The sequence below is a fragment of the Glycine soja genome, chromosome 12 (genome assembly GCF_004193775.1).
Source record: "Glycine soja cultivar W05 chromosome 12, ASM419377v2, whole genome shotgun sequence".
Classification (NCBI taxonomy): domain Eukaryota; kingdom Viridiplantae; phylum Streptophyta; class Magnoliopsida; order Fabales; family Fabaceae; genus Glycine; species Glycine soja.
Window position 1 is genome coordinate 26,769,617 of NC_041013.1, and position 11,693 is coordinate 26,781,309.

Below are 11,693 nucleotides of genomic sequence, written 5' to 3' on the forward strand. Positions count from 1 at the left end.
TTAATATTAAGTTAGGGACTAATATGCAAAATGGGTACAATCTCAGGGACTAAATTGTCTATTCACTCATTCTTAATCATGAAATTATGATGTACTCAATGTCATCAAATGACGTGACACTAAAATTGGCCTCACTAACAACGCTACTTTAAAATTTAACGGAAGGAATATTTTGCAATACTTATGCAAAAGTTAGGGACTATTTTTGAATTTTTCATTAAGTTAGGGACTAATATGCAACAGGGGTACAAAGTCAGGGACTAAATTGACTAATATGCAACAGGGGTACAAAGTCAGGCACTAAAATTGACTTCACTAACGGCGTTACTTTAAAATTTAATGGAAGAACTATTTTGCAACACTTATGCAAAGATATGGACTATTTTGAATTTAATATTAAGTTAGAGACTAATATACAAAATGGGTACAATCTCAGGGACTAAATTCTCTATTCACTTATTCTTAATCATGAAATTATGATGTACTCAATGTCATCAAATGACGTGACACTAAAATTGACCTCACTAACAACGTTACTTTAAAATTTAACGGAAGGACTATTTTGCAATACTTATGCAAAAGATAAAGACTATTTTGAATTTTTCATTAAGTTAGGGACTAATATGCAACAGGGGTACAAAGTCAAGGACTAAATTGCCTATTTACCCGTTTTGTTATCATCAAATGACGTGGCATCATTTAAGAGACACGTCCACGTGTCATGCCACGTCATCCTTTAGTGCCACGTTGGATAGTCCACGTGGCACTAAAATTGACTTCACTAACGGCGTTACTTTAAAATTTAATGGAAGAACTATTTTGCAACACTTATGCAAAGATATGGACTATTTTGAATTTAATATTAAGTTAGAGACTAATATACAAAATGAGTACAATCTCAGGGACTAAATTGTCTATTCACTCATTCTTAATCATGAAATTATGATGTACTCAATGTCATCAAATGACGTGACACTAAAATTGACCTCACTAACAACGTTACTTTAAAATTTAATGGAAAGACTATTTTGCAATACTTATGCAAAAGATAAGGACTATTTTGAATTTTTCATTAAGTTAGGTACTAATATGCAACAGGGGTACAAAGTCAAGGACTAAATTGCCTATTTACTCATTTTCTTATCATCAAATGACGTGGCATCATTTAAGAGGCACGTCCACGTGTCATGCCACGTCATCCTTTAGTGCCACGTTGGATAGTCCACATGACACTAAAATTGACTTCACTAACGGCGTTACTTTAAAATTTAATGGAAGAACTATTTTGCAACACTTATGCAAAGATATGGACTATTTTGAATTTAATATTAAGTTAGAGACTAATATGCAAAATGGGTACAATCTCAGGGACTAAATTGTCTATTCACTCATTCTTAATCATGAAATTATGATGTACTCAATGTATAGAATGATTTAGTCATTTTAATGTGCATTATGTTAGTTTAATCTATTTATTTATTTAGTCCACAATGTTTATTAATGTCACATGATCCAAGTGAGAGAATGTTAGAATTAATGTCTCATATGAGAAACATGTGACTTATGTAGGGACTAATAAATAAATAATTAATAATTATGGACTAAATTATAATTGGGTTAAATAGGAGAAGTTTTTAAAGGTAACTGCTACTTGATGGGAGTACTGGTTATAAAAGGAGTTAATACCCACTAATGTGAAATAAGGTCCCCTTCCTGACAGAAAAGTGTTCTATCTAATCTCTAGTCATCACAAACGTAGAGGGACAGAAAGAATAGTCAAGGGAGTGAAATCTTATTTCTCTCATCTTCCAAGAAATCAAAGTATACCGGAGAAAAGTCTCACTATGGAGAAAGATACGTATTGTTTATCTATTATTTGTGACAATCATAGGTTTCAAGATCCTGCTGGTTTCCTACAACTGCTAATCTAGGAAACCCTTAAAACTTTTACATACACTAGACCAATTTTTTTAACCGTTGGATTCATCTAGTTCATATCGTAAAATTATATGTCTTCCACAACATATCTTTTTCCCCCAACTTGTCTAACATCTCCGGCGAGATTATGACGACGGTCAACAATCAGTCTCCTCCCTTTGATCTTCTCACACCTCAACTTCTTTTCACTTCCCTCCAGTTTCGATTATATAGATACAACAAAGACGCGGTTGGAGCAACAACGAAGGCAGTGGAGTGGCAACATGGCATTGGGATCCCTTCTTGTAGTAAGAAACAATGTCAAATCCACCACCATAGAAAATCAACACCCAATTTTCCCAGATTTGAAATACCTAGAAGGGAAAGATCGAAACTTTTGTCATTGTGATTCTTGTGTTGTGCATAACAATTTCCCAGATCTAAAACACCGTGGAGACGCTAATGAAAATTTGAAGGCTTGCTCAATTCCGCTTCATTGAAAATTTTTGGCGATGTGGGTTTCGATTCTATGGAGACTGTGAAGATGTGGTTGGAGCAATGACAAAAGCGGTGGCATGGCATCGGGAACGAGATGAAAGGAGTAAATGAGGGAAAAAAATGAAATGTTGCCACTAGGCATTACCTCCAACGACAACAATTGGTGGACGACAATGAAGTATTGCTGGTAAAGGACGAGAGATAATGTGTAAAAGGGGAGTGTATAAAAGGAGTGTAAAGATTAATTTTCTGGATATTGTGGGGAAAAAATTACAAAGGGGAGTATCTTAGTAATAAAGAGACGTGGAAATAGCAAATCCCCCGTTTAATAGGAATTGAAATTTTTGTAGCCCAATTAGCTCTTAGCGGACTCCAAGTCAAACTAACCGGTTCATAGGTTACTCGTTTCTTAAATATAAAAAAATAAAAATTATTAAAATAAATTAACTTTTACACATCAAGTTAATAAAATATTTTTTTAAGTACTATAAACTAAAATAAAAAAATATTGGTTGCTTTTGTACTATTATATTGTAAAATATATACATTATATATATATATATATATATATATATATATATCAATTATAACCATAAACAAGTGCTAAAAATATAAATCAATATGCATAAAATATTAACAACGCATATAGTATTAAATTTTTTATTTACGATATCACTAATTATAAAAAAAAACAAATAAATATGACTAGCTCTGGACATCATGAGCCAACTTGCTTTAGGCCAATAAAAACTGGTTTAATATATTTTTAGTCCCTTTACGTTCATTTATTTTATTTTATTTTGATTCTTGTGAGTTTTTTCTTGTTTATTTTAATTCTTTTAAATTTGTATTTTTTTCAGATTTGATCCCCTAAAGAAATTTGTTAATTATGTGACACCATAAGTTCACATTTTTTTAATTTTATAATTTTGTATTTATAGGGATCAAAATTAAAAAAAAAATACATACTTATATGAGTTAAAAATGAACAAAAAAATTTATGAAACCAAAATTAAAAAAAGTGTAAATTTAAACTTACAAGAACTAAAAATAAACAAAAAAAAACTTACAAAGATTAAAACTCAAACTTACAAGAATTAAAAATATATTTAAGTCCGAATAAGTCTGACCAAAATAAACTCATGCTTAAATGTTAGTGCAACTCATACATCGGACTAATGAGACCAACCCATTGGATTAAACTCATTTAACATGCCTAATTAAAACAACCACAAAAATCATACTTACGATACGAAAGTGTATTTTGATACCCCGAATTAAAACATCATCTTATGAAGCACTTGAAGGATAAAAAGTAAAATAAATACAAACAATAAAGTAAAGGACAAAAAGAAGAAAAAAAAGGATTTAAACCATTTTTTAAAGTAAGCAATGCGTGTGATATATTAAACGAGAGCAAACAACAAGAAGAGTAAACATTGCCAAAGCCGAACTACCATGATAATAAATATGTTTTTGCAAGAACAATGCTAAAGATTCAATCATATACATTTGGAGAAAGTTGGGGATGTGGATTGATAGTAGACATAAGATTTAAAACTTCATTTATAAATATTTCACAGAAAATATTATGAAAGATAGACGAATGAATTTCCTCGATGATCTTATAAAGTGCTAGTTTGGTTTAGAATTTGTTTCATAAAACTGATTTTGCACGGTCGAATTTGATTTAGACATGTATTTAAGTTAATCCGAGTCACATATCTACATTAGAAAACAAGTGAATAAGGAAAAATTTACAATTTTTCAATAGTCCCTTTTTTCCTCTAAACAAAATTAATTTAAACATTACATTCAACAATTCAACATTTGTTCCTATCACAAATGGATCGGGTACTCATTTTTTTTTCGAAGGGTCTTTTATTGTGTTGATGGGTCTCTAGAGCCAAAGGATCGTTTGATTGGTTGTTCCTTAACGAGGATTCAGGTGCAAGAGTATCTAGGATAGCGGAGCGGATGATACTTGCAAAAGACATTCTAACACTCAAGTGAGAGTTCGACTCAAAGTAATTAGTGATATATAATGAGTAGTGAGAATGAATCAATCCTCTTATATGGGGGTTCATCCATTTTTATACTAATCTTGTTGGGTCTAAGATCTAGGGTTTGTGGGTCTGTCACATTATAATTATTTGTTGAATAATACTCTTTCTAATCATGCTTATGTAGTCCTAATTGAGTGATTACCTTAACTAGATTTAGTTGTAATAATCATGGTCGAATGATGTTAGTTGCTCGTGCTTACTGAAGATCGAGATGTATTGTTCGATATATATAAATCCGTGACTAAAGGATGTGTTCCATTTGTGTGTCTCAAATATTCCTTGGGCCTAACGGTCTACTTTATCCTATATAAGATGAATTCTATTAACATTAACTTTATCAAAATGTAAAACGAACTACACCTTGAATAAGTAGAATATGCAGAAGCCATTTACGTTAGACCGGAGTCAATAGGGGAACATGAGTCAATATATTGCAGTCTCAAAATGGAACGTGGGACTGTGGAGTTTCGTGAGCTAAGTATTCTTTGTTTTTTAGTTTATTTTTATCAATAGCAAGTATTCTTGTACTTTTCAACAATAGAATTGAAACTTGATAATTTTGTTTCTTAAATATATAGTAAGGAATTTAATTTCTAGTTTATGCGTATTAAAAACATATGTGGTGAGAGGTCAATTCGTTAAATAGATATCAGTATTTCAATAGATTAGCCATTAACTTTCAACTGGATTCATCCAAAATTTAGCAATCTTTTTTAAGAATAATAACAATGGACTAAAATATAGTTATATCATTTTTAAAAATAAAATATTTCTTAAGAATCGATTTAAAAACTTAAATGAAATGAGGTCAGATATCGATACTAACATATGAAAATAGGAAGGAGGAAATAAAAAAAAATGTAATGTTCAATAATCCAATAAAGAGAGGTTATAGTCGTTTAATTTGTTAATTGATATTAAGACCTCGTGTAATTTATTAATTTTATGTTAAAATAATTAAACACATGAAATAATTGAAGAACAGAATAAATAGTAAAAAATAATAAAAGAAATTAAAAAATATTTTTTTACTAAAATAAACGATGAAATATATAAAAGAATGTTTCCATTATTTAATTGATTCTTTACAAATTTGATTCTGTTTTCTTTTTTTGGTAGATCTAATAATACTATTCTGTAATCACCGGGGCCCAATTCAACGTATCTGCATTAAAAAAAATTAAATAAATCTACACGTCTCCGAAACGGCTATTTTAAAAGATGAATCTCTCTTACAAAAAGAAAATGAGGTAAATCGCAGTAATAATAAAATCTAGCATATCTATTTTTTTTTTAAAATTATTTGGGTTGCTTCACATAACTATACAAGCAAACAAATAACCGTTACCACAAATAATAAGGACTTGCATCTATTAGTCAAATGCCTCAGGTTCAACTCTTAAATCATGTTAAAAGAAAAATACTTATATTTTGTACGTTATAATTTTCAAGAAAGGTTTATCATTGATTTTAACCGGACAACTTCATATAATATCATGATTAATAAAAAAGAAGAAGCTAATGAGGCTGGCTTGTCCCAACACTCAAGTGAGGCTGGCTTGTCCTATCGCCCTTTTCTATTGCAACTATCTGATTTGAATTTGACTTAATTTGTGTAAATATTACAACTATAATAACAAAAGTTTAGGTATCTAATGTACAAACAACGAGACCTGTGATTGTGAAAAGCTTAGTGCAATGTTATAACAAACAACGAGACCTGTGATTGTGAAAAGTTTAGTGCAATGTTATAGTCCAATGGAGACACAAAATGCACAAGCCACCAGAAACCCTGACCTAAACATTGAAGTATGGCCCCTCCTACTCGTTATATTGTCTCAATGACACAAGACAGGGCTATAAATTTGACCTAGGCATGATTATTTGAATAGCAATTTATTATCAAATAGGCATAGACAGCTGTTGTGAGTGGGTGGCAAGTAGGAGCACCTTCAAATCCATGTCCATGGCTTTCTTTAATTTGTTCGTTTTCTAAAGAAATTAAAATAATGGATATGAAATTTTTAATTTGTTATAAACATAGAAGGACTAGTTTGGTTCATATCTCTCTTTCCATATTGATTTCTCACTTTCTAAACCGGCCCCATTTTGTTTATTCACTTTTTTTTTTCAATTTTCTGTTTAGCCACTGAGCTATTCCAATACATAGTATACTGTACACAAAAATTTATTATCTTTTAATTTTAATTTAATGCTACTTTTCAGTCTATTATTTTTTATAATTATTTTGTTTTAATATATTAAATTTTAAAAATTTCATTATGTCACTTTAAGTTTTTAAAATATTTCATTTTGATTTTTTTTTTAATTTTTGTTAATAAACATTAATGTCTCATTAACATTTAAATTTTTAAATAATTAATTAACATTGTAGTTATTTTTAGGCTTAATTGTAAAATTTGACTTTCTATTATGTCTATTACACTAAATCGGTCATCTTATTTTTTAATTCACTATTTGAATCCCCTTATATTTTAAAATACATTACCTTAGTCCTCATTTTAACCTTAACCATTAAATTTTAAACATTGGCTAGACTAAAAAGTTGACCAATATTTTTTTAAAAATAAGAAATTAAAAAAATACTTAAGCAAATACTAAAATTATAGTTCTTGAAGTAAAAAACACACTCTTTTATCATTACACTCAAGTGCTCATTTAAATATTTGGTACAAAATATAGAATTAATATAATTTTTATACAAAAATAGTTTAAAATTCGATTTTTTTTAATTTATTATATTTTTATAATTTTATATATTATATTTTTTAAAATAATACTTGCGATTTAGTGATAATATTTTTTTATCTATATTAAGATATTCATGTTATTTATTATAATATAAATAAAAAATAATGTCAATAAATTACATCTATAAATATTTTTAAAAATATAAAATACTTTCATTTTATTTAATTATGTATCTTTATTATATATTTTAATTCTCTAAAAAAATTTCGTATATGATTAAATAAAGTTAAATATTAAATCACATATATAAATATTAAAAAGATAATAAAATATTGTTATTTTATAAAATTATAATTTATGTAAAAAATATATATTAAAGATAAAATTTATACTATATTTATTTTATAAAATAAGTTTTGGATAGTGTCATAAAAATACATAATATTATAAAAATATAATATATAAAATAAAAAATAAAACTTATATAAGTATACATATTCTAATTTACGTGAAAATAAAATTTAATCTTATATGTTATATTTTAAAAGATAATATATAAGATTATAAAAAAATAATAAATTAAAAAAGAATACAATTTGAATTTTAAATTATTTTCGCATAAAAATTATATTAATATTATATTTTGTACTAAATATTTAAATGAGTACTTAAGGGTAGTAATAGAAGAGTATGTTTATTACTTTAATGATGATGATTTTAGTTCTTCTTTAACTATTTTTTTTAAGTTCTTATTTTTAAAGAAAAATATGGATAAATTTTTTTAATCTGATCAACGTTTAAAGTTTAACCGTCAATCATTAGTCAGACTGAAACTAAGATAATATATTTTGAAATATAAGGAGATTCAAATAATAAATTAAGAAATAGAAGAATGATTTAGTGTAATAGACAAAATAATAGAACAAATTTTGCAATTAAACCTTATTTTTAATCATCATTATCTTTATCTTATTTTAAAAATTATAAACCGCCATAAACTGTGTCGCGTTAGCTTCTGATTAAGACCCAATCGTTGCCGAGCACGTCCAGCCTCGATTTGCCGTCGATCTTTCAAAGAAGAACCAGCATCAACGACACCATCTGCATTGAGAACTCTGTCTCCGTCATCGTGGTGTTGTCGATTTTGGACAGTATAAGTAAGATTCCAGCAAGGACGTTTTTAATGGACCAGATCTGAAACTCACTTCCATCACCCCTCTTCTTGCTTGAGATCTAAAACCAGATCTGATACGCAGCACGCCAGCAAAGGAATCCGAATCTGAAGCGCAGCGTGGAGGCACCGGTAATTTTGTAGCTTGAGCACAAAGCACAAACCTTTCTACCAATTTGCCGAAGCAGAAGGTCCCCACATGCCTTGGGGACAAAAGTGTAGGTGAAATTATCGGACTTTTGTCCAACATGCAGCATTTTGCGATAGAGAAAAATGGCTCTCGAGGGAGAAATGTTGCAATTGTAGTGTAATCCCTGTTAGCTGTAATTCAAAATATTAGATGTAAGTTTGGTAGTTTGTTTAGTTAGTTGAGTGTGATAAGACAGTGATTGAGGCTGAACTTGAGCTGTATAAATAGCCTCTATGTAATTCAATTCTATAATACAATTCATCTCATTTTAGTATATGCCTTTTCCTGGTTTTCTCTCTTTCTCCCCAACAGATTTGGTATCAAGAGCACTAAGTCTTGGGACTAGGTGGGATAAGAGAGGTGTGAATTGAGAAAGAGTGGTGAGAGATTCAAATAGTGTGGATCCTTCAAGTGTGAAACAACTGAGAGTTGTGAGTGAAGCAACCTGTGAGGCATTGAGAATCAAGATTTGGCAGATTCTGGATCTTGCTAGATCTTGCAAAAGAATCTTGGTGATTGCTAGAAAAGCTTGAGTGTGGATCGATCAAGATAGCATCATGAATGGCCATGTACCTGGAAATTTACCAGTTCTTGATGGGAAAAACTGGTCCAAATGGAGTGTGCAGATGAGAGCCCTCTTTGGTTTTCAGGATGTCTATGAGGTGGTTCAGAATGAGATTGAAGAGCCTACAGCCAGCACACCAGATGCTCAAAGACAAGTTTTGAAGGATTTGAAGAAGAAAGACTGTAAGGCACTTTTTTTCTTGCATCAATGTGTTGACTCTGCACATTTTGAAAAAATTGCAACTGCCACAACTTCGAAGGAGGCATGGGATATCCTAGCAAAAGCCTGTTCTGGTGATGGCAGGTTGAAGAAAGTGAAGCTAAACACTTTGAAGAGACAATATGAGCTACTCCAGATGGAAGACAATGAGAGGATCTGTGATTACTTCACAAGATTGTTCATAATTGTGAATCAAATGCAAGAATATGGTGAGAGATTCAAGGATCAAGATTTGGTAGAAAAGGTGATGAGAACTCTAACCCCTCAATTTGATGGGAGAGTTGCTGCTATCGAAGAGGCAAGGGACCTGTCTGAGATTAAAATCGAGTAGTTGCAAGCCTCTCTAGAAGCATATGATCTGAAGATGAATGGGAGGAGCCCAGCAAGATTGCAAGATCAGGCCTTGTATGCTTCGAAACAGAAGCAAGGTTGGAAGAACAAGAAGTGGAAATGAAATGCTAAGAGATATAGAAACAAGTATGAAGGAAAGAATCCTTCAGCTCAGGGCAAGTTTGATCAAAATGACTATGCTCTGGAACAATCTATGTCATATGGCAGAAAAAGGGAAGCATGTTCAGGCAATAAGGCTGGAAAATGAAGGTTTAACAAAAGCAAGATCAGATGCTACAATTGTTAAGGCTGGGGTCATTTTGATAATGAATGTGGAAGTGCAGATGCAAGAAAGAAGAAGAAGAAATACATCAGAAATGAGGCTCACATGGCACAAGCAAAACAAGCAAAACAGGAAAGTGATAGTGATTCAGAGGTGGAAGCAATTGTGTTGATGACAACAATCTGCAATTTCAGCAACAATGGTGATGCAGAAACATGGTATTTGGACACTGGATGTTCAAATCACATGACCTGTAATCTGAATTGGCTTGTGAATCTTGGTAATAGCAGGAGGTGCACCATAAAATTTGCAGATAACAGTACTGTGAAGAGCATGGGAGTTGGAAATGTTGCTTTCAAAAGGAGTGATGGAAGTCTAGCAATAATAGAAAAAGTGATGTATGTGCCAGATATGAGGTATAATCTGATGAGTTTGGGTCAGCTTCTTGAAAAGGGTTTCTCAGCATCCTGAAGAACAAGTTTATGGATTTACTAGACCTAGGTGATGTAAGAGTGTTCAAAGTTCCATTGTCTAGAAACAGAACCTTTCAAGTGAATATGAATAATGCTGATGTGCAGTGTTTAGCATCAACTGCCAATGAAGATGAGAGTTGGCTTTGGCATTCTAGACTTGGGCATTTGAATTTCAAGGGCCTGAATCAACTCCAGTCACAGAAGCTAGTTGATCGCCTGCCCAGAATTAGAATTCCTCACAGAATCTGTGAAAGATGCTTGACAAGTAAGCAACTTAGGAACTCCTTCAAATCTGAATCACCTACTAGAGTAATTGAAGTGCTAGGAGTTGTATACTCTGATGTATGTGGCCCACTGGAAGTTTCTTCAATGGGAGGTAACAAATATTTTGTGACCTTCATTGATGAGTTTAATAGGATGATGTGGCTGTACCAGATAAAAGCCAAGAGTGAAGTGCTTTCTATATTCAAGGAGTTTAAGGTGTTGAGTGAAAAACAAAGTGGAAAAGCAATCAAGGTTATTAGAACAGATGGTGGAGGGGAGTATACATCAAAGGATGTCGAATTTTTCTGTATCCAGCATGGCATAATTCATGAAGTTACTGCTCCATATACTCTTCAGCATAATGGGTTGGCTGAAAGGAGGAATAGGACAATAATGAACATGGCTAGATATATACTGAAGGAGAAAAACCTGCCATCAAAATTTTAGGGAGAAGTTGTGTCCAATGCAGTCTATATACTGAATAAGAGTCCAACTAAGAAGCTAAAGGATAAAGTGCCTGAAGAAGTGTGGACACAAAGAAAGCCAACAGTAAAGCATGTGAGGGTATTTGGGTCTTTATGCTTCAAACATGTTCTTGATGAGAAGAGAAAGAAGCTTCAAGACAAGAGTGTACCTATGATACTGGTTGGATATCACCCAACTGGTGCCTACAGGCTGCTTGAACCACTGTCTAAGAAAATCTTCATAAGTAGAGATGTGGTAATTGATGAAGATGGCTCATGGGATTGGAAGAAGAAATCCACAATCAGTACCCTAGTTGAAGAGGAGAATACTGAGGCAGAAATCATTGAAGAAACTGGAATTAAAGTTGAAAATGATAGGTCTGCAGCTGTGCATCTCAGACCACAAAGAGATAGGCACCTGCCTTTGAAGTTTAAAGACTATCATATGGAGTTGCCTAACATTCTTGGCCAAGCAGTAGTAACTGAAGATGAAGAAAAAGTAGAAGCAAAGAGGAATGCAAGTGAGTTTGTACATTTTGCA

General features: G+C 31.5%; 1 protein-coding gene across 1 annotated transcript; it reads left to right on the forward strand.

Annotated features, from left to right (window-relative positions):
• The first annotated feature begins 9,706 nt into the window (after window positions 1-9,706).
• LOC114378898 lies at window positions 9,707-10,422 on the forward strand. Its single transcript, XM_028337486.1, has 2 exons — window positions 9,707-9,938; window positions 10,013-10,422. Exons 1-2 carry the CDS (start codon window positions 9,707-9,709, stop codon window positions 10,420-10,422), a joined length of 642 nt encoding a protein of 213 aa, XP_028193287.1.
• Window positions 10,423-11,693: the final 1,271 nt, after the last annotated feature.